Genomic DNA, 24,226 nt, shown 5'->3' with positions numbered 1-24,226 from the left:
TCAAACTTTCGCGATGAAGAAACAAAGCATTGTGTTATATTTTGTATATCCTAAAACAATTTTATTCTTTTTTAATATTTTTATATTTACGCTTTTTTTCTATCTTTTTCTGTAGTTTTTTTACGAAGTTCTTACTTTCTGATTTTTTCATGGTTCTATCGTCAGTGTTGAAGTAAAACTTGGTATTGTATGTCAGAGAACATATAGTTAGCTGCATTTTGGTATATGCTAAGGCAGGATGGTGCCTTTGCTTTATGTAATAAAAAATTTGTACCGAGACCTCCCTTTTTCATCACTTTTTCCGGTGGTCCCGAAAGAGTTAAACTGTTGCATTCAGGAGTCTCGTGTGTGAAGACGAGCGGCTTTAAACATGCCGAAACCACTTGTAGCATTTTTGACATTGTTGTGTCGACATCACCATTATTGCCGAAGAGAGCAAGGAAATCATCCACATGGTGAAACACACGTATTACATTGATCCCTTCTAATAACATGGCGACATTGCAGTTCCTGGCTGCTAAAAGTAAGTCACTTAATAATAGGGGTGATGCACGACACCTTGCTTTTGAAGGAAGATGTCGCCATCCCATTCTGCGTAGGTCAACTTTAGGTAAAACAGCAGCAGCTCCAGGAAACCCCTAACAGTCGCACCTACTCTGTTTTGAAAGGCCAGTGCTCTCTTCGACGCATTCTACGATGTCATCATGGGGGAGCAAGTAGTTATCTTGAAAGAATGTTGTTGTATTGTGAGAGTCTTATCTAAAACATCCACAATCCAAGCCATTTCGCGCATAAGTAAACAGCTCTGGGCAACAAAATTTTCTGTCATTTGCTTTGAGACCAATTTGCCATATGTTGCTACTAGCCTTACGGCAGCCGGTAACCCGGAATACGGAAGCTGCAAACAGAGTTCCATGTCCTCTTGTTTTCAGCGGCAAACGGAAACTCGTGTTTCCAGTAGCATGGTAAGCGATAAAGTGTGCGGAGGACGCTAGGCAACACAGGTCGCTCGGAAAGCTGAGCACATTCAACCACATTTTCCTACGTCGTGACTTGATGGGAAGCAATGAAATGAAACTCCTTGGCAGGAGTTGTTGTTGCCACAACCACAGGCTGCACTTGCTCTTTACCTCATAACAGAAACAACATTAATGCTACGCTCGAAACAGTGAATCACAGAAAAGGGTGCAAAGAATTGTTTCAGGTACAGGAGCCAAGAAAACAGAAATCAGGGGTGGAACAGCTGCACCATTTGCACCATTGAGTGCCAAGCTTGTTTACCTGCACCATCCTGTTCCAAACGACCCTTGTTGCGCCAAAATCGTTTATCAGCACCGTCCTGCACGGCAGAGCCCGAATTGAGCCCCGAGATACGACCCCCATAACGCCCCGTGCCAGAAAACGCGGCTGAAACATCGTTTTTTCAGTTTTAATGTGGTTATGGTTTCAGTTTCATCAAGGATATATGAGCGGCTATGGAAGTTGGCTTTTGCTTAGCTGCAAGGCCGCAGGCACTACGTGCCTTCGCCGCTTTCACTTTGGATTTATTCGTGTCGCATTTGCACTTTTTTTTTGTCTGTGCCAGCAGCTGTGCCACAATCAATTTAGAATGGTCAAAAGTGACTGAAATGATTTTGTGTCACATCGCAGATAGAAAACAGAATAATATTCGCATGAAAGGTTGTAGTTTATTGGAAGTAAACTTCAATTTAGTCGACCATTTTTGACGAGTGCAGCTGCATGTGTATTGAGCAAACAGGGTCTTGGACATTTTCCCATCACTTGTTAATTCGGTTTGCTTTTGTTGTGAGGTAATTGCTCATTTGCCTGTAAACTTTGGGGTTAGCTTTGCTTATGTGGAGGGTGTTCCTACATTAACTGTATCCTAGCACTTTCTCGTTACGTAGTCTGTGGAGTACATTCATCGACTCTCGCAACACCATGACGGGCGAAGACAAAGCTATGTTTTGCTTCGCGCGCACTTAAAACCACTGTTTGATAGAAAAATCAAGCAAATGGCATGTTTTATGGAGTGCTCCATGAGTTTAGGGTGCCTCCATTCACACTCAGCCACTGTACATGGTGGAGGCACATATGCATTGACGCCGCCATTTTGGGTTATTCGCTTGCAGCCACAGCAAGTCACTGTAGCAAGACAATGCTATATTTCTCACTGCAACGTGCTTTACTCGCAAAGTTTGAATCATCTTATCTGTGTCTCCACCCTGTTCGGCAACGCTGGCATCGAGGCACCCTACGTGCGTTTGTTAACTCTGCTGTCTACCGGACGTGAAGCGAGGCCTGCTACCTGATCCCCTTCGACTCTTCCTGTTAGTACAGTGAAACCTCGTTACAAGACACTCAAGGGACCCGGGAAACATTTCACTTGTAACCAGGATCTCTTGCATACAATGCTGCAAAAATGGCGAACACGGGATAACCAACCAAACTGTTCTCATTCAAATGTCTCTTATAACCAAGTGTCTCTTGTAACAGTGTCTCTTGTAACGAGGTTGTACTGTACCACCCTTGGAACGGTGACAACGGGGCGCACCCGCTGGGGCCGGAGGTATAACTCCACATACTGTAAATTTCCAGATATAGTAAAACAACGGCCTTCCTAATTCGGAGTAGGTTGTAGTTCACGGTAGAATGCCTGATATACTAGATAATATAGAGGTTGTACAATTACATTTGCCTGATATGCTGTGTATTTATCTTTCCACTCCTGCTTGGGCCTAATTCTGGCCTGCAGTATTGTCTAAATAAAAAAATAAATAGATTAACCTAATTGGCAGGGGGCTTGCACAGGTGCCAGCCCCTGCCACACGGCCTTTTTGGCTGCTCCAAACCTGCTCCAAAAGGCCTTTCTGGCTGCTCCAAGCATGCTAAAAAAGGAAATTTTGCCTGCTCCCAGGACTGCTCCCGAACCCATGTACCCTGGTCCACCCGAGAAATTAAACTGCTGAAACTCTTGTGCCAAATACGGAGCATGTGCTGCGCAAGTTGTTTCTCCAGCGCTAACTGTATCCTTCGACCAAAAACAGGTTTAACGTCAAACCGGGCTTGTAATTTCTTTACACTCCGGTATAACACAAACACTTGCCACTGCATATACGTAGTCACACATGGAAGATGTTTTTGTAGCTTTCTGCTGTTTTTTACGCTCGTAAAAAATTGCTTAAATCAAGGTCAGACTAGTACGTCACAGATTAATTCAATAAATAGCCATTGCAGTGTCATACCATCGACCCCCCCAAAAAAAACCTATCTCAGGGGCCCTTCAAATGCCGGCAGCTATAGAGAGATGTGGGAGGAGGATTACCGTATTTACTCTAGTCTACTGCGCCCTCGATTGTAGCGCACACCCATTTTTCGCGGTCCGAAGAAGAAAAAAAAACACTCTTCGATTGTAACACGCACTGGACTTTCAGTATTTAACTCAAAAATTCAACTGTTTCTCACTTGGAACAAGCAAGGTTTATTCCGAAGGTGGTACGAAATGAAATGTGCCAGTTATTGCCAGCGAGACAGTCACCGTGATGCAGCTCTGTCATTACGGGTCTCTGAGCTGCTCGCTGCTGCTGCACGTACTCCGCCAGCGGGTCTTCTATTTGGGGATATCACCCCTCTTTGGTCTGCTGAACCCTTTCCGTGCCGCCTTACTTGTGAAAATTTTCTCTTTCTGTTGGCGCCAGTCCCGCACGCAAGTCTCCGGAACACTGTACGCACGTGACACGGCCCGATTTCCATCGCTTTACTTTCTTGAATGCAGCACCGTGATTACTTTCTTGAATGCAGCACCGTGGTGAACCCGCTGTATCTTTGCAGTGGGAAATTCCATGGTGGAAAGAACAGAGGAATGCAAAAAAAGACTACGCAGACAAAAAAGGCAAACATGCACAGACTACGAAGCGCTGGCTGCGTGTTCAGTAGTCCAGCAGCCATCTTGAAATGTCGGTGGCGATACAGTGCCGCAGTTTTGAGTTGTACTCGATTGTAACGCGCATGTGATTTTTGCACTTATTTTTCTGAAACAAGGTGTGCGTTAGATTTGAGTAAATACGGTATTGCCGGGGCAGGCAGGGCACGCACTCAGTGAGGCTGCAAACAGAAGTGGCAGCTGGCTCTGCGTCTTGCTGTTGTGTGCAGGTCCTGGATGCGGCGTGCCTGCAGAGCCTGGAGGTGCTGGAGAATTCTTCGGGTGGGACAGAGGGCACCTTGCTGGCAGCCATGGACTTCTGCTGCACACGTTTTGGTGAGCAGGGATGGGGGAAAACTAGGGATGTGTGAACAGCAAAGCAGAAAGTAATGCAATACAGTGTAGACCGTTGTAGCCGCAAAAATCCGCACTGTAAGCGATGCCGCACTATAACCAAAACATGCGCGAATCCAACCACATCGCAGCCTACCTCTCAAGTCATCCTTTATTTATCATCACTCAAACGCACGGCGCTCAAAAGCAAATTTAGGCCTGGTCTTTATATTGTGTCTTTTTTTTTTTCTCTCTCTCTTTACATCAGCCGCTGCTGCAGGGTCTTACACATTGCAAGCACGGTCTTACAAACAGCGTGCACGGTTTTAACTTCTGTTCTGTTTTGGAGGATCGTGGCTGAGGTTTTGGTGTCTGAAGAGACGCTGCGGAACGTACGTGTTAAGAACGCCAGCGAGATTTTTTTTTTTAACCCACGTTGTGTTCACGATGCCGAAGGCAGCTGCTTATCAGCGCAGCGTACTGGTGGTGGAACTCTTTGGCTTCGCGTGGCTCGCTTGTTCAGAAAGGGAAAGAGCAGTGGCTTATCTGCACAAAATTCTAAAGCATGAACCGCAGGGGCGATTTCTTCTCGCAAAAACGTGCAGTGCATGCCGCAAGTGCGGTGACGCCGGCGCGGATACAACTGGCATGGTGTTTGCGGCACAGTAAGAGGCGGAAACATGGCGTCAGCACTGGCCGTGAAGGGGTGCAGGCAGCTCCAGCAACCGCTTCTAACCGCTCGCTGAAATGTTGCACGAGGCGTGAGCGAAGATGCTCATGCTAGAAAACAGCTGACAATCTGGGCGAAAAGTGGAATATAAACTTCCATCCACGTTGCTTGTGAAAGCGCCCATCAAAAAATACCGCGGTGGTAAGCCTAAACACCTATGGCGTGGCCAGCCGGCTGCTCGGAGGGCTTCGAATCTCCCGCCATGTGCGCGTCTCCCCATTGGTGCAAGTCGTCAGGCTCCTCCCACTGCCACGCAAAGAAGCCACCGCGAGCGCAGGATTGTCGACACGAGCATGAGAAAAACGCACGCGCAACGCCGACATGCGTGAATCGTATGCGAAAACAGGCCATGCGGTTCACGCTTAATGTAAACTTGCCGCGCGCGGATGGGGAGGGGGTCGCTATCTTGCGAGGTCCGTCAGCCAAGGACAGTTGTGTTTATCCCGTATGCGCGGATTAAAGGGTGCCTATTTTCAGAGCAAGGGGTGCGCGTTGCGTCAGATGGCTGATTTCATCCTTTCTTTTTTCCTTTGCTACCCCAAAACGATGCCCCGGCTGCACTGGTCGATCAGCAGACCTGCTGGAAAACCGCACTATAAATGGTATTGTGCTTCGGCCAACCGCATCTTAAGCGGTATGCTTATGCATTGAGTTCTATGGGAGCCAAACCGGTGGTCACAAAAACCCGCGTTATATCCGGTCCCGCACTATAAGTGGTTATGTTATAAATGGTCTACAGTGTATTCGTTTGACTTGAAGTCAAGTAGCACTGCTCGAAAATTTGGAATATAATTTCAGAGTATTTTGAACTTTAGAAATATGCACCACGGACGACTGCAGCGCATCCTGAGGTATAGTTCACATCTGCCCATGTGGGCTTCACGCTAACGGCCGAGAAGCTGTGTGACAACCGCCTTGAGTTCCTGAACCTAGAGTTTACCGGGCGTCCTGAGCAAATGTGTTGTAGATATTCTCCCTGCTCTAATAAGAATTTAACACTGGTCATGCAGCCTATTCAAAAACCGTCAAAACCCTCTCAGTGCTTATAAATGCTTTCAATAGGTCCTGCTTGCATCAAATGGGCACAACTTATGTGGTCAGGCTAAAGAGTGCAGGGTTCCCCACACCCATGCTATTCAGTTTGTGTGAAACACTGCTAAAGGAAGTGTGCAGTTACAAGCGAGTGAGAAAGCATGAAGTGACAGAATGATAGAAGTGGGCAGTCATCCTGTGCATTGACTGACTGAAAAAGCTTGAAGCCCAAGCTGGAGGCCCCGTTGTTTTTAGAGCACCCAACAAACTACCATGAGTGGTTAGTGCAGCGGAGTGAACGGAAAAGGAACTGTTGCGAGATCTCAGTAGAATAAATGCGGAGGGTGAGTCATTGAATGCCAGTCGGGTGCAGTGTAGGACATTCCACTGTCTTGCGGTTAGTCATGGCCTAACAGACCGTTGTTTCAATGACCAGCTACGAGAATGCACATGCGCACTGAAAAATAGAATAGGCGGTAATCTTGCCCTTTACTGTACTGGACAGTGCGCTAGAGAGATCTTTGAAGCCCACATAATGCACACAAAATGATTCCTCTATCAGCATAACATTTCTCGACTTACTAGAAAGTGCTTGAATACCGCCCCCAGAGGGGCACTTGACTAATCAAGGTGTATGGTGAGTAGCGCCAGCACGGTCCCAAGCTCCGCAGGGGTGCCTACACCTGTAGGCATTTGGTATTTGCAATACAGTTAAACCTCGATGTAACGAAGTCGGTAAAATTCGTAATTTACTTCGGTACATTGAAATTTCGAGGTTTTAATGAAGTGTTCATCCCTTGAAGCATTTCTTGCAAAAGGAAACGTAGCACGCATATGCGGCTGGCGCACTGTTTATTTTTTATCGGAGCCTAATTGTCTACGCGGGCATCAGCGTGAGCCGCATGGAGCGTTTTCTCCCAACAAAAACGTGCCCCGCAGGCCACAGGTGCACTGACGCAGCCGCGGAGACCACCCGAGTGATGGGGGTAGCTCCAGCCGCCGCCTCTAACCGCTCGCTGAAATGCAACTTGAGGGGCAAACGAGAGGGGCATGCGAGAAAAAAAGTGGATAACGTGAGCAAAATTTTCACTGTAAAACGTCATATGCGCTGCTTAACAAAAGTACCCATCAAATATCCTCCACGGAAGATGAATCTTAGAGGCCACAGAAATTAACAAGTTAGGTGATAAATGCATAACCACCCCATCTATCGCCCTCACAGAAAAAGAGTGTAGATTCCTAGCGCAGTAAGCCCACCCTGGTAATCTTTGTCTTGTTTCCAAACTGATTACAAAATGGGCTTGTGTTTTGTGTTGTTTGTACTTCTTGCCCCGTAAGTAGATTAACATGTGAATACAGTTAAACCTCGATATAACGAAGTCGTACTTGCGGGCGAAAATTTCGTTAAATCGAGAATTTCGTAAAATCGAGGTTTCGATTTTACAGTTAATTTAACCAGTTATTGAGGTTTCAAAACCTTGCCCATCGCTCAGAAACAACTGCTATGTAGTTACCTCTCCACTTAAAGCGAAATTTGTACTAAAACTGGCCGCGAAAATTGTGTGAATTAAGAGCCTCAACACTTAGGCAATGGAATTCGGATAGCCGACCGTAGTTCGTGTCGTCGTAAAACCGGCGCTTTTTCCGCAACGCCTCATTAAATATGATAGCAGACTAGGTTTTCACTTTTTCTTTTTTTCATTTCGTTCACTACTAAACGCCGCTGTTAGTCCATTGAACCCGCCTCCGTGCCCCGTGAACTTCACCCCGGCGAGGTGCTGGTTCAAAGTTACGCCTCTTTTCGTCCGTTCAGTAGTAGGCTTAGCCGCGGCGTTGAGGGGTGCGGCGGGCCAACAGCAGAAGGGTGCTATAAAGCTTTCTAAAGACTTTTTTCATGCACAAAGGCTCTGCAGTATGGGCGCGTGATGCAACCACGACACTCGAAATAAAGCCATGATTGAGAATTGAGCGGAGTACACACGGACCGCTTCACTTTGTGGAGCAGCGCTTACGTGCTCCCGCTAAAGTGGAAAGCTTACATTAAATATCTTCTGGCCAAATTTGATTAAGCAATTACTTGTATGCCCGCTGAGCCCTAAAGAAACCGATTTCTCCGCATCGCAGCTGTCTAATGAGCACGTTTTGACCACGTTCGGAGAGCAATTTATTGCCACCAGCACTCGATGTTCAAGCCGTAGTGAAGAAGTCCGTAAGCAGTGCTTGGCGTTTCTTGACCAGGGTGGGCTTAACGTGACGCTCGTATGCTGACAGCGCTAACAAGGCTTGCTCTTAAACATTCGCGTGCGCCTGCGTGCCTCCGCAGAACGTCGATGGCATCCATCACTTCGGTGGCCGTCGGTCTACCGTCGGTTTCACTGACACTTCTACAGGCTCTTGTTCGGAACACTTTTCTTTCCCTTGGAGTGCTCATGCTGCTTATAAGACTCATCTAATGATGGACGAACAAAATATTAATGTGGTTATCAGCGAGCACAACCTAGAGCAGCAGCACCGTGAGCAAAGACGCGTAGAGAAAAAAAAAAAAAAAAACACTTGAAGTAGGCTTCGGCAGCCTAAGCATAGAGGGCGCTGGCGTAGGCAACGATGGAGACGTCAAAATGGTGGCGGCACTATTAAACCGTCTATGACCGCTAGCGGTTTTTGAGCAGCAGCTTTTATCGCTTTTAATTGTTGTCAACCGCATAATTCACCGCTTTTCTTTCATTTTAGCCTTTTATCAGTAAATGTGAGTACTTAATGTTTTCAATGTAGGCTCTGAGAGGCAAAATAAAACGTGCCTCGACCGGAATTTCGTTCTTCCTTTCTCGCCGTGACTTCGTTAAATCGAAAGCGCCGCACAAAATTACTTCGTAAAATCGAGATAAAAATACATGGATTTAGCAAAATTTTGGTAGAAAACTGGAAAAAATTCGTTATATCGCGAATTTCGTTAAATCGAGGTTCGTTATATCGAGGTTCAACTGTAAACGTAAAGTCAGTATGATGCCACGCTCGCGCTCCCTCATATGTTCACGTGTTAATTTAGTGTTTCCTTCTCTTTTTTCCTTTTTGTTGTTTTTGCCCATGTGTGTATACGCCTCGAGCTTCGCGATCGCTGCGCCGCCTGCCGCCGCTTCTCCACGGCGTTGACGGGATTCGCGCTGCGTGGCTGATCGGGGCTCGTGCAGGGTTTTGGTTCTGTTTCGCTTCTTTTCGCCTTTCCGCGCCCTAAAAAAAAACTTGTTATGGTGATGTCTATAGGCAAAGAGTACGTTTAGGTTACTTAAAAAGCAGCTGCGTCTTCGTAGAGTACGCGATCGCCTGCAAGAGCTACCCGGGGACGCGGTTCTGCGCGCTTCGTCCCCGCTCTTCCGGTCGTCGGCGACGGCAGCAGCATATCACCCATGTCACCTCCAAAACATCAGGCACAAATGAATTCTACTGTCGCCTCGTTTAGACCTGATACTGGCGCATTGAGAGGTTGGCTTCATTTTGCAGCGCGGACAACGAACGTGGCTTCGTTTCGAATATATACGTCGCAGAAAAATGTGTTTCGGGGATGTGATTACTCAATCCCGGACAATAACTAATGCCTGTTATAAGAATATAAACCATGCGAAAATGTTCAGTAAATTGCAAGACTGTGCGTCGTTAAATATGTGCCCACACACACCATATAGGTAGCAAGAACCAAGGCAAGTTAATGAAACCACGGGGAAAAAATGCTCTGCAAGTGCGGAATTAAGAAACATAATAGCTCTAACACAAATAGGAAAAAAATGACAGTGCTGCTTTTGACATGCTAAAGACGTTCGTCGAAACTTAAGCCAGGTAGGGTTCACTAGACCAACTATAGGCGAAGAAATGCACTGCTTTTTCGCGAGACATCGGTGAGGGGGGGGGGGGAGGAGGACGCTGTGTACAAATGCGGAGCGCAGTCAAGCAATGAACGGTTTAGTAATTGCACACACAAACCTCGCGTTCACTTTCCTTTTGTTTTTCTACTTCAACGAAGAGCTGATCGTACGGCGGACGCATTTTGGAAGTATACAGGTAGGCTGTTCAACAATTAAGCGGTGAAAAGTGTCGTTGGAAGAGTGTGGTATGTGATAAGGCCCTCTGATTTCAGTTTCTGCTTTATTCTGCAGGCTCCCTGTGCGATATGGTGATATTTCGAAGAAGCATATTTAGTTGCGGACGCGGATTATATTCTAAGCCCGTCTCCGCGCTGCTCGCAGAGGATATATGTAGCAGATGAATGTTTGCGGGCGCTCACCTCACGGCAAGACGACTCCGTCGTGTGCTGATCCCCGAGTATAATTATGCATTGTCCATCGTACTTTTGTTGAATATTCCCAAAATTAACACAGACCGGCTTGTAAATGGCGGTGATCAATATCTGAGGTATATTGGCAAACGTAACTGGCGCGCTGTCATGTATGAGTGCGCCGCTGATTATGTAAGCGCACAAAGCCGATTTAAATCGTAGTGTATAGCCGTAGCATGAACATCTGAGGAACCGGTGGTTACGGAGACACGGCTAGTAAATTCAGGTCAGCGTAACTACAATCGGCTCCATCATACGCCGGTTCGGCGACGCTGGCCTGTGGCACACACCATAGAGTTTCATTAGTATGAAACTCTATGGCACACACCTGGCGCTTATACAGACCGAATATACCACACTAAGATCGCGTCAGAAACATTTTCACTCTCGTAAACACACCCCATTTGCGAACAGAGTGACTGCTCCACATAAACATAGATTTCAAACGCCCGCAAACGGTAAATCTCAGTCGTGAACGTGCCGCAAAAGCAGCGGCGGCACTGGGGAGCGGGGCGCGGACTCCCGCGGCTGCTTTCGAAACGGGCCGGTAGGGGGATTTCAGTGGCGCCCCTACAGGCCACGCTCGAGGCGTATAAAAACCACTGGCCTAAGCTATAAAACTCAGTTGTTAGTCAGCGCCGTGTTTGTGCCCTCTTCTTTTTGTCTGTGTCGGTAGCACTGTTAATATGAATAATTGGGTACGAAAAATAGGTTTACATTTTACAAAAGTAGGTGTGTGCCCATACCGAATAGTGGCTTTTAGGCTTGTGCGAATAGTGATATTTTAGTTCAAAGCGAATTCGAAGCGAATAGTCCTTGGGGTCAAATACTTTCGAAGCGAATTCGAATAGCTGTCAGGTGTCAGCTGAGGTGTCCTGTCACTGAGACACTGAGCTTCTGGGCCTGGCGGGACCTTCATAAAAAAGTTCTATACAGTGGAATCTTGATGATACGTTTTTGGGTGATACGAATTTCAGGATAAAACGAATTTCTGATAAGTCATGGTGAAATTAGATTGTTTGCAATGGGAGAAATTTCGGCTCTTGCAAACGGACCTGCGCGGCCCGGCAAATGATACGACCGAGCCGGCGAGGCGCCCGACCGCCAAGCGAGCAAGCGACGGCGACACACCGGCTCTCTCTCCCCTCTTTGTCGCTCTTTCTCGAGGAATGGCCGGGCTGTTGTTTTCTGCTCGCGAAAACGCGCCGCGCACGTCAAAAGCGCGCTAACGCTGCCACAGAATGACCCGCACGCTGCGCGCGGCGCGGCCGGCGGCGACAGCAACATGGCAGCGGCGGCCGCCGCGGAGTGGTGTTGGGAGCTCCAGCGGCCGCTTCTAAGCGCTCTCTAAAATGCCGCTCAAGGCTCGCACGAAGTTGCTTGTGCGGTAAAGGAGCTTATAATGTGGGCGAAAACAGTTCTATAAAACATCACCCATTTTTAATAAAGATGATAAACACATTTTTAATAAAGACGAAGAAGACTGTGAAGCTATTTGAACTTCAAGTATGTTGCAGCAAGGCCACACTAACACAATTTTTGGGGGCATTTGTGTATTAGGCTCCTTTTTACAAATGACTTTTTATGCTGAATGCTGAAAATTGGGAGCTTCCCTTTTGAAAAGAAAAGCAGCGTGGTGCTAATCACTGCGCACCATTACAATCCTCCCAGGCAAGCGTCGGTTCCGGCTGCAGCTGTGTGCTCCCCCTTACGAAGTGACACAGATTCAAGACTCCAGGCTGGCCGTGGACAACCTGCTCGCTTTTCCCGAGGAGGCCAACAAGTCGCGCGAAGTGTTGCGCTCCCTGCCTGACTTGGAGCGCCTCTTGGTGAGGTCAGTGTCAAACCCACAGGCTAGCTTGTTATGGCTGTTGAGCGCTGTGTGCGTGCCCAAGAGGGCTGTGCCCAAGAGGGCTGTGCACGTCAGATTCTTCTATGGGACTCCAAGGGAGCATTTTTGAAGAGAAATATTCAGTCTAAGGGGCACAGACCTTCTGTATACATGATTTAAGCTCTTTTCCAGCAAAATAACTTTGATCGACGAGGCACTTTTTCTCGCCAATGTTTTTGTGCACCAGTCATTAAAATCTGACAAAAGTAAAAAATAATCCAGTGAGGTGGTTAAAGTTCAGCGCATTTGTATCTAGAATGGGGTGTTTTCATTTGAATTTCATTGGCGTACGTTTTTATTTTTATTTTAAGCCAATAGTCTTGGTTTTATTGATGAATTTTAGGGGGGTGTGCAAATATGGAAATTTTCAAATACGAATAAAATATGAGTAAGGCAAAAAAAACTTTTTGAATATCAAATCGAATATATGTGTAGTAATTAAAATATGCAAAACACAAAGTAATAATAGTTTTTATTACCCTTATAAAATAAATTGTTGCATCAATAGATAGATATGCAGAGTAATAACAAATTATTATGCAGGATTAAAGTTAATTTCTCAACGGGTTCAGAAAGTATGCACTTCCTATTTCCCCTGATATTACTTGCGTAAAGGTAACAACAAATGAAAAGAAAAGCGCGTTTTTTTCACAGGACAATCTATTTACATCTTCATTTATTATCACATTAGGACAGCCCTTGCCACCGTCAAGTCGCAGTATATTGTAAGACAAAGCACGCATCGGGGCCGTGGTGCTTCCAAACTCCAGTGGCTGAAACTCAAGAAAAATGTTAGGGAGCGACAGTCCTTGTACTTTTATAAAGGGGCACACTGCACGGTACAACGTTAGCTGCTCTTACCTCTGTCGTCTGGGCAAAGCATTCACAATGCCCTGTGGAGCCCCCCCACAACGGCTGCATACAACCTTTGCGCCTTGGAGATAGCACAGCTGCACCCACTGAAAGTGCATCTTTTTTGTTGGTTCCTGCGTGCATGCCAGGTACCTTCATTTGCATGAAAAGATAAACCTCGATTGCATTTTTTTTAATTCTGTTGGGGAACAGGGCCATGCAATTTGGACACTTCATTCGTGCAAGCGTGTTATCATGTTTGCCCCGTTATGATAAGCATCCATAATGATATCAGTGTTTTGGCTGATACTCGATTCTAATGCATGAGATTCTGGGGTGTATTTTCCCCCCAAAATGTGCGTGTTAGAGTCGGGTAATTATGTGCATTCACCTACCGCGGTGGCTCAGTGGCTAAGGCGTTGCGCTGCTAAGCATGAGGTCGCGAGTTCGATTCCCAGCCGCCGCGGCCGCTTTTCTGACGGAAGCAAAAAGCAAAAACGCCTATGTGTTTGAGATTTCGGTGCACGTTAAAGATCTCCAGGTGGTCAAAATTAATCCAGAGTCCTCCACTACGATGCGCCTCATCGCCTGCGTTGCGTCGGCATGTTAAACCCTACAATCAATCAATCAATTATGCGCATTCGTCAACGTACTTGCGCATCGACGTAGCTTAGCGTAAGTGGCCCGCAGGGGCACCTTGCGTTTCAAGGTGACGGTAGTGGCGACACTGCGGACCCCGAGCCCATGTGGGTTGGACCCACCCACGCCCTCGGCTGTGCGTGGCTTTGCCGTGTCCGGGGAAAAGGGCATCCTGGTGGTTGAGCCAAAGCCAGGGTTGTTTCGGACCTTCATGGCCCCCTGGCAGAGGCAACACACCACTTCGGCCCCCGCTTCCCGTAGACGGTGCCCCCAGTCTGACCCGACTTGGGGGGAATCAGCCAGTCGCCTTTCCTGTCCTCTTCTTCATTCTTTTGCTTTCCTATCGTCTTTCCTAATTCTCTCCTCTCATCTTCTCTCTTCCTTATTTCTCCGTTTTTTCTCCAGGCGGCGAGGGTTAACCCTGTGCGAAGGCTTCAACCTAGATCCCGAGCATAGGGTTATAGTGGCAAGTACAGTTAACGTGTGCTTCAAAACCACGTTCCCTTGTTGGGCTCGGTGGTGGGCGACTGGCCTTGCCACCGAATTGATTCCATGTCGTATGGCTATCTTCTCAACTCCCGCAAAACACCCTGATCGACCTCCTAAAAGGGGTCTCACCGAAGCACTCCGCACCCAACCACCTCTGGCAGCTTTCAGCAAATACCTAGTTGTACACTCTACCGACGAAAAACCTATCACCGACCTGTCAGTCTTCTTCATTGCCAAGTGTATTGAAAACATTGTTGGAAAAGACTACAATGCCAAAAAGATGCCCTCTGGAGACCTCCTTGTTGAAGTTATGCGATAAAACCAAAGCGAGAACCTCCTAAAGCAAGAAAAAATTGCCAACTAGACTGTCACAGTTTCGCCACACCGCACGCTAAACACTGTCCAAGGTGTTATTTCTGACAAAAAACTCCTCCATGAGACAGATGGTGACCTCCTTGAGGGACTGCATGACCGAGGTGTTGTTGCCGTGCGTAAAATTATTATGAGAAGAGATGGAGCAGAGATCAAGACCAGACACATCATCCTAACATTTGCTAGCTCTACCCTGCCTGAAACAGTGAAAGCAGCTTTCCTTAGCTGTCGTGTACGTGTCTACATTCCAAGCCCAAGGCGATGCTTTAAATGTCAGCACTACGGTCATGGAACTCTAGCTTGCCGTGGCAAGCTCACCTGTGTGAAATGCAGCGAAAATGATCACTCTTCTGATGACTGCAAAAACACAATCATGAAATGTTTGAACTGCAGTGGCTCACACGCTGCATACTCACGATCCTGCCCATCTTTCAAGAAAGAAAAAGAGATCATTGAGATCAAAGTAACCGAAAATATCAGTTTCCCTGAAGCACGCCAAAAGCACAAGATGTTTTCGGCTGCATCCTATGCAGACGCCGCCCGCCGGGGGTTGGGGCGACGTTTGGTTAGTACTGCGACACAATGCAGCTTAGCTGATGTGTCGCTGTCGTTAACCCCCTCCGAGCAACCACCAGCTCCTGCCTCTTTCCTCCTCCTGCTGGGCTGCCATCCACAGTCGAGCACCCCACCACTACTGCGGAGCCCGTGGAGGACGTGGTGACATTCTCTGTTGGTACTGGTCCGGCCTCTTCCAGTCCAGCTCCATTGGCCCACACGACACCTGAGGGCACTGAGAGCATAAACTCAGGGCGCCCCAGACGTACTCCTTCCCTGCCCGCACCGCAGGTTCCAACCAAGAAGCCTGCGGCCACCTCAGGAACCAATCCAAGAGGTGGATGTCGGAAGGACACCATTTCGGTGCCGCCTGAATTGTCAGTTGCTGACATGGACACCTTGGCATCTCGACCTGCCCAGCAAAATGAGCGCCGCAGCACTATTGGCCGTGGCGAGGTCGCGGGTTCGATTCCCGGCCGTGGCGGCCGCTTTTCTGATGGAGGTGAAAAGCAAAAACGCCCGTGTGTGCGAGATTTCGGCGCATGTTAAAGATCCCCAGGTGGTCAAAATTAATCCGGAGCCCTCCACTACGGCGCGCCTCATCGCCTGCGTTGCGTCGGCGCGTTAAACCCCCACAATCAATCAATCAAACTATTGGTCGTGGAAAAAAACCATTTCCTGGTATCACAGGCCCTAAAGAAGACTCACTGACATGAACCAAAATAGGCAACTTCACAACTACATCTTTATTATCTTTAATCCATAATTGCTGTTGAAAACATAGTTCAATGGAACTGTAGGGGTCTCATAAAAAACTTAGATGATGTATATGAACTCCTTTATAAACATCAATCCAGTGTTGTTTGCCTCCAAGAGACACACCTGAATCCCAAGCAAAGTAACTTTCATAAACAATACACTGTCTTCAGGAAAGATAGAGATGCCTTTGCTCATTCATCTGGCGGGGTTGCCATTGTGACGGGAAAATTCGTTCCTTCCCAGTCTATTAGACTACTCACCAGCCTTGAGGCAGTTGCTGTCCGCGGGATCATTTTTGGTCGGCTGATTACAGTATGTTCCTTATACATTCCCCCGGATCATCAATTGTCTACTTCAGAATTTGAGTCGTTGGTGGATGAACTTCCTGAACCATTTATCTTAGTTGGAGATCTAAATGCACACAACAAACTCTGGGGTTCTGGGAGAACTGACGCTTGTGGCCGCTTGATTGAACATTTCCTAGTATCATCTGGTGCGTGTTTGTTCAACAAAAAACAGCCTACATATTATAACATCACACACAACACGTACTCACACATACACTTAGCAATCGGTTCTGCTGTTCTTTTTCCACTCGTTGAGTGGCAGGTGGAGAAAAACCCGCCTGGAAGTGACAATTTCGACCCTTACACTCCCATCTCAACTAAACGGTTTAAAGAAACCGCTGCAGACTGGGAGAAATTTAAGCAGAAATCTCAACTCACACACAGTTCCATAGAACACTTGGGTATTGATGAAGCTTGTAGCTTTATCACGGCACATATCCTTGACACAAGTAACCTAAGGCGGCCCTGGTGGAATGAAGAGTGTCGACAAGAACGCCAGGCACAGAACAAGGCGTGGGGCATTCTTCGCGGGTACCCCACTGCGGACAACCTGTAGCGTTCAAGCGCACCAAAGCCATGGGAAGGCACATTCGCCGTCAGGCCAAAAACAATAGCTGGAGGTCCTTCTTAACTTCAATAAATTCTTTCACCGATACAAGAAAGGTTTGGAACAGGATAAAAAAACTAAATGGACAAAGCACACATGGCTTACCCCTTGTTGACACCACTGGTGGCACCCTAGAGGGCCAGGCAAATGCGTTGGCACAACACTTCGAACACGTTTCAAGCTCTTCACATTACACAAGCACATTTATACACTACAAAAAGGCAGCTGAGCGGAAGTCCATTTGTGACCACAAGCAATCAAACGACTCCTATAACTCTCCATTCTCCCTTCACGAGCTCATGACTGCGTTGGCTGGTTGCAAGTCTTCGGCGCCAGGTGCAGATAACATTGCGTACGGCATGATCAAACACCTTCATACAGATACAATCAATACTCTCCTGTTTTTATTTAACAGAATATGGCATGCTGGGCACTTTCCAAAGGCATGGAAACAGGCTATCGTTGTGCCACTGCTGAAACAGGGAAGGATGCCTCCTGTGTTTCAAGTTATTGTCCAATTGCCCTGACCAGCTGCTTGTGCAAGCTGTTCGAAAAAATGATCAACAGAAGGCTACTGTACTTCCTGGAATACAATGGTATTCTTGACAGCTGCCAGGCAGGTTTTTGGTCGGGCAGATCAACAACAGACCAACTAGTCGCTTTTGAATCCTATGTGAAAAATGCCTTTGTTAACAAACAGTTTTGTATGTCCATATTTTTTTATCTAGAAAAAGCATATGACACTGCCTGGCGCTACGGCATCCTGCGGGACCTAAAATCTTTTGGTATTTGTGGGAATATGCTTAACACCCTTGAAAGCTATTTGTATGAACGAACATTCAAAGTGAGGGTCGGGGCTGCAGTATCCGCACTGTATATGCAAGAAAACGGTGTTCCTCAGGGTGGAATATTTAGTTGCACACTTTTTATAGCTAAGATCAACACACTTGGAAAAGCTCTGCCCCGTACCATTTTTTAATCCATTTATGTGGATGATGTTCATATCAGTTTCCGGTCCTGTAACCTGTCTATCTGCGACCGGCAGTTACAACTTGCCACAAATAGGCTTGTAAAATGGGCCAATGAAAATATCTTTAAGCTAAACCCTCAAAAGAGCACATGTGTCTTATTTTCAAAGAGGCGTGGTATTCACCCTGAGCCCATCGTCCAGCTCAGTGGAGTGGCTGTGCCTGTGAAGAAGGAACACAAGTTTTTAGGGATTGTGCTAGATGAAAAGCTGTCATTTATTCCACATATAAAGCTACTCAAAATAAAATGTATAAATGCAATGAATATCCTAAAATTCCTATCCCACCACTCCTACGGCGCAGATAAGATGTGCCTGCTGCGTCTCTACAACAGTTTAGTGAAGTCGCGGTTGGACTATGGGAGCGTAGTATACGGGTCAGCTTCGAAAACCGCTTTAAAAATGCTTGGCCCTGCTCTACACCTTGGGCTTCGCCTTTCGTCAGGAGCCTTCCGAACGAGTCCTGCACAAAACCTATATGTGGAATGTGACCAGTGGTGCCTGGAAGAGCAGCGCTTATACACAGACCTATTGTATGCCGTGACGACAACATCAGTAAAAAATTACCCTTCGTTCATTGTCAATGACACCTCTTCCATGCACTCGTTTCTCAGTCGGCCATCTATATCTATGCCTTTTTCGTTGAGAGTGAAAGTGCAAGCTGAGGAGCTTGGGATTTCTTTTAGCGAGAATTAGAAAACTTCGATCACAGACCTGGTTGCTCCTTGGGAAATGTCCCCAATTTCTTGTGATTTATCTTTTAGAGCCATTAACAAAAGCACTGCACCAAGAGAACTCATCTTGCAGCACTTCCTACACCTACGACACAAATATCCCTACACAACATTTTACACAGATGCCTCCAAGTCCGCCCATTCTGTGTCATGCGCTGCGCATGGCCCAAACTTTGCTATCACAAAGACAATGCACAAAAATACCAGTATTTTTACAGCTGAGGCACACGACATTTTAACCACTGTGGAACACATTACAGAAACCAGAATACACAGTTCCATTATTTTTACAGACTCCCTGAGTGTAGTACTAGCTCTCCATTCAGGAAAACCAACGAGAAACTTCATTTTAAACCGTCTTACCAAATCCATAATGTCTGCTTACGCTCTAAAATTGACTGTAGTAGTGTGCTGGGTACCTGGGCACAGCGGAATTTCGGGCAATGAAATTGCTGACCAGAATGCCGCTGTGGCGGCTCTCCGCAGTGTTGTAGATATCCCACATGTTCCCCACCTAGACATGAAGCCGTTAGTTCGGAGTATGCTTCGAAGACGCTGGCAGGTACAGTGTGACACAAATCGAAAACAAACTGCACATTATAAAACCACAAATAGGGAAATACAACACAGAGAAACGGAACAGGTTCACAGAAATATCAATATGCAGATTAAGAATAGGTCACACACACGCTACTCACTCATATCTTTTAAACGGAACCCCACCACCATCTTGTGAGAAATGCAGGTGAAGACTTACAGTTCTCCACGTATTGATTGAATGCTTGGCATACCATGACGCAAGGAAACAACACTTCCCGTACTATACACCCACATGATACCCTTACACCCATCATTGTTTTTATCTGATTAACCCCCAATCAGAAGTGACCGCCTTTTAGCCTATCTCGCTGACATTGGATTTTTAGCACTCATCTGATGCCATGTGTGACATCAGGGCCACCCAATGCAAATAGTGAGGGTGGTTTTGAGCATTTTCTTACGTGCCAGGGACGTCACTGCCATCCCTGTTATGTTATGGTGCTCCCAGCACACACCTAAACATCATCATTGTTACCTCTCATCTTATTCATCTTCGCTTTTTAAAGTTAGGGCCCTTTACACACATATATACACTATTTTTATCAAGTACATCACAATCATTGGCACAATCATTGGCATGGCATTTTAACAACAACTGTGACAAAACAAACATTGTCTTGGCGCTCTTTGGCCTCGGACGCCCTTGTGCCAATAAAATATACATAGTAGTAGTAGTAGCGTAAGTGCACATGGAAGTGGGTACTTTGATGTACAACAAGTGCATTGAAAAGTACGTATTTTGTGCCAAAGTCTATACGAACTATAATAGATCTCATCTGTACAAACTATAGGTACTGCCGCTGCCCTCAGTGCACAGTGAAGCCAGTTTCTGTCTGTCCAAGCAAGCGGCCGGCTAGTCGGCTCATTGGGGCAGGGAGAGCAGAGCATGGTGTATTCTCCGTGCATTTCACCCACTTTCAAAATGGGTTGAAAGGCAAGCTTCCATTGAAGTGGGTTGAGGGGTGTTAGGCCTAAGCTATAGACCTTATGCAAAAGTGCCGCCATCTACCGGAAGAAAAACGAAACGAGCACGCGACGCCATGTTGGGGGCCAGCGGTCGCAGGATTGCTTGGTACAGAGTTTGTGAGGGGCTTTCTCGACTTAGCGGTCCTTTTATATTCAGATTTAAGCACAGCAAAATGAGCGACGAGTGATCTGTGGACCTTTCTCTGTTGCCCACATTTGTGGGCAACTTCGTAAATACGCATTATGCATCGAAAAAGAAGTCGGGGAGGCACCGGCGGGAAAGCTGTTAAAAGCTGTCGGTGTTTTTTTTTTTTTTTTTTTTTTTTTTTTTTTTTGCTTTGAGATTGCAAACATTGAAAGTACACCCGTGTTGGTTCGCATCCTTCGGGGTTTCTCAGGAGGTATTATATAATTCCTGAAACGCTTCGAAACTTGCGGGCTGTCCTGAGGTTGAAATGAGGGAGGGGGGGGTGGGGGGTGTGAGATATAGCTATATCGCACTCGCGATATAGCTGTACGCTCAGGATCCTCTAGGACACAGAGGAAACATACCTGGCATTTTTTAACAGCGGAGCTGTTGTAACTGGCCGTAATGTGTAACGCATAACGTGTGTGGGGTGTAAACATTAAACATTGCCAATAAATTATCAATAAATTGCCAATGAATAATTAAATTATTAATAAATTGCCGAGCGCTGGTGAGCGTGTGCCTCGCGGCGACCGCCGAGCGTCCCCAGCACACGCAAAGGATTTAGCAAAAAAAAAAACTGCGAGAACCTTAAAGAGCGAGAAAATGCCGAGCGCTCGTGAACGCGTGCCTTGCGGCGACCGCTGAGCGTCCTTTGCTCGCGCCGTGGACAACAAAACTGGGCACACACTACCGCTTAAAAAATTCCGCTCAAAAAATTTGATCTTGGGAAAATAGGTTACGGTCGATCAGCAGGCTACGAGCGGTAAATGACCGATACACAGAATTACTACGTACGTTACTTGCACTACTCGAACCGCTACGTGAAACTTGCAACTCTTGCAGATCCCTTATTTCCTGGAACGTTTGGCAAACGAAAGAATGCATAGTACTTCTATAAAAGCCTACCGAACGTCCAAAATAAAAAGAAAATGCGGGCGCGCAAAGCGCGAACGGCAGGCTCAAAACTCTACCCGCACGATAAAGTACGAGCTGACCGATGCAGTGCACCTTAACTACCAGCAGGGAGGAGTGCTCCATGGCAAATACAGGGCTAGAAAATAGCTCACTTTGGGACCTTTTTAGTCCTGCACGTATTATTCATTTCGTGACTATGCATGCGATCTAGCTATAATATTACTGCGCGAAGGGAAGTTGACACCCGCAAGCGACTTCACGCAGCGCTCAAGTCATGTTGCCGTCGAGAAATAAAAAAAGAGATGTGTACGCTATTTCCGTGGTCGTCCTCGTATCATCTTTGTGCACAGCAAGTTACACGGCAGTATTTGGGCATCTTGGACAACGATAAATGCCGACGTGCGCGTCGCTAACCCCGGGCTGTCATGTGCACAGTGGTATCCGGAGATCCGGGAATCCCCCAACATGGCAGAAGCGCACGCAGATCCCGCAAGAGGGCGCCACTTTTTGCATAAGGTCTATACAGCAGCCGACGCAATCACAGCCCTTGCCGTGAGGTCAGTTGCCCTTGTTGGCGTATTGCACGGCAGCATTATACAGTAGAATCTCGATGATACGAATCTCGCGGGACCGCGAAAAATATTCGTATCATCCGAAATTCGTATGAACCAACACAGACCAAAAAATTGAGCGCTGAAAAAAGTTTTCGTTTATTTCTTTTCTTACTTTCGCGTGAACAAATCCGTGATTTTTTTCTGCTTTTTTTAAACCCCCACGTCACAAAGCAGTCCTTTCTGGAGCGCGTAACGCTTCGCCTAGCTTCGCGCTTGTCTCCTCACTCCCGGTGTCCAAGCTCGCTACACGCCGTAACAGTCAAGCGTGAACCGCATGGTGCGTTTTTGCACGCGATTCGCACGCCTCGGCTTTGCGCGCGCTGTATTTTCACGGCCGCATTGACAGTTTCGCGCCCGCGGTATCTCCTACGTCGGTCAGAAAAAGACGCTGACGACTTGCGAAACGATCGAGACAGCCCGCTGGCTCCGCCCGAGATGTTTAGGCTTAGCACTGCGGCAGATATTTTATGGGCGCTTTCACTAGCGGCGCGGATGGTGTTTTATAGTACCGTTTTCGCCAACTTTATCAGCTCGTTTACTGCACAAGAAACTTCGTGTCTGCTTTGAGCGGCATTTTAAAGAGCGGCTAGAAGCAGTCGCTCAAGCGGCCGTGCCACTCCGCGGCCGAAGCCGCCGCCGCCGGCCGCGGCGCGCGCAGCGTGCGAGAGGTTTCGCGGCGCGCATGGGGCGTGCGGGGCGCGTTTTCGCGAGCAGAAAACAACAGCCCGGCCGTTTCTGGAGAAATAAGAGTGACAAATGGGGAGAGAGAGCCGTCACTTGCTTGTTGGGCACTCGGGCGCCTCGCCGGCTCGTTCGTATCATCCGCCGGGCCGCGCAGGTCCGTTCGTAACAGCCGAAATTTTTCCCATTGCAAACAATGCAATTTTGCCGGGACTTTTCAGAAATTCGTATCATCCCGAAATTCGTATCACCCAGAATCGTATCATCGAGATTCTACTGTACTTCAGTGCGCGCTTACGCCGATTCACGAGTATGTCAGTATGTCAGTAATTATGGGGCCATGTAGTTGGACCTTTAGAAAGCGTATAGTTCGTTACTTGCGCGAACATTTGCTGCATTTCTGGAATATTTGATCGTTGGCGAATATTCTGGAATTTTCGAAAATAAATTTCTCAAATCAAATACGCTTAAAAAATAAAATAAATAAAATGCGAATAAAATACGAATACGAATAAAAAAAAACTTTTTATTCGTATTCGATATTTCGAATATTTGCACACCCCTAATGAAGTTTAAAGACATAAACAAGTCTTTATTTTTTTTTCTGGCGAATATGCATTCTGATGCTAGCATTGCTGTTAACATAAAGTGACGTGAAATGGCAGGTATACAAGTGGCATAGGCATACATTTATTCGTCCAACTGGAAAAAGACTCAAGAAACACACAGGGGAGGCAAGTACTAGAAATCGGGTACTTTTGAGCACCTAATGTTTGCCAATAAATGAAATTTTACTGCCGCAAGATAGCCAGTACTACGTTTCCAAGCGCAGTACACTGCAGATATTCACACAGCTCTAGTTGCAAGCCTTGAAATCCCCCAGTGCGACTGGCAGCAAGTTTGTAGACTTTTCTTAGCAAGAAGTCACGGGGCATTGAGACCTCTCATTTGGGTCACCAGTATGCCCTAGGCTTGTGCGAATATTCGGGGGCTTCGAATATTCGAATGAATATTACAGTATTCAAATTTGCTTCGACTCAAATTTAAAATTTCCGATATTTCGAAGTATACGGGGTGAACGAATATCAAAACTGTGTTCAAGTTTTGGTTTTGTTATGCAAGCTGCAGTGCCATTGACATCAGGCCTACATCTCGACTACATGTGGAGCCAAGACAAGCTAAGCCACATTCAGGTCATAGCTTTCTTAAGCGGGACCTGCATGGTGCGTTTTTCCTCGCTATTCGGGCGCATCGGCGTTGCGCGTGTGATTTTTTTTATGCCTGCGTCGACGATTCCGCGCGTGCGGCAGTGGGAGTAGCTTGACGACTTGCGCCAATGGGGAGGTGCGTGTCTCATGGCGGCAGTTTCGAAGCGCTCGAGACAGCCGGCTGGCTCCGCCAGAGATGTTTAGGCTTACCATTCCGGCAGATATTACACGGGCGCTTTACTAGCGGCGTGGATGAGGTTTTATAGTACCGTTTTCGCCTACATTATAAGCTCCTTCACCGCACAAGAAACCTCGTGCGTGCCTTTTGCAGCATTTTAGGGAGCGCTTAGAAGCGGTCGCTTGAGCTCCCGACACCACTTCGTGGCCGACCTTGCCGCCATGTTGCCGCCGCTGGCCGCGCCGCGCGCAGCTTGCA

General features: G+C 47.0%; 1 protein-coding gene across 2 annotated transcripts in view; it reads left to right on the top strand.

The window, feature by feature from the left end:
- Window positions 1-24,226, top strand: part of LOC144175064 (DNA mismatch repair protein Msh6-like) — a 296,118-nt gene that overhangs the window by 182,841 nt on the left and 89,051 nt on the right. For both annotated transcript variants that reach the window (XM_077704119.1, XM_077704110.1), the window contains exons 19-20: window positions 4,153-4,258; window positions 12,016-12,178. In XM_077704119.1, coding sequence (XP_077560245.1) covers window positions 4,153-4,258; window positions 12,016-12,178 — 269 coding nt within the window. The remainder of the gene's footprint in view (window positions 1-4,152; window positions 4,259-12,015; window positions 12,179-24,226) is intronic.

The sequence above is a fragment of the Haemaphysalis longicornis genome, unplaced genomic scaffold (genome assembly GCF_048455015.1).
Source record: "Haemaphysalis longicornis isolate Haplotype H1 unplaced genomic scaffold, Haemaphysalis longicornis Haplotype H1 scaffold_1, whole genome shotgun sequence".
Lineage (NCBI taxonomy): Eukaryota > Metazoa > Arthropoda > Arachnida > Ixodida > Ixodidae > Haemaphysalis > Haemaphysalis longicornis.
The sequence above is the reverse complement of the archived record's forward strand: the minus strand, read 5'-3'. Positions and strand labels throughout refer to the sequence as shown.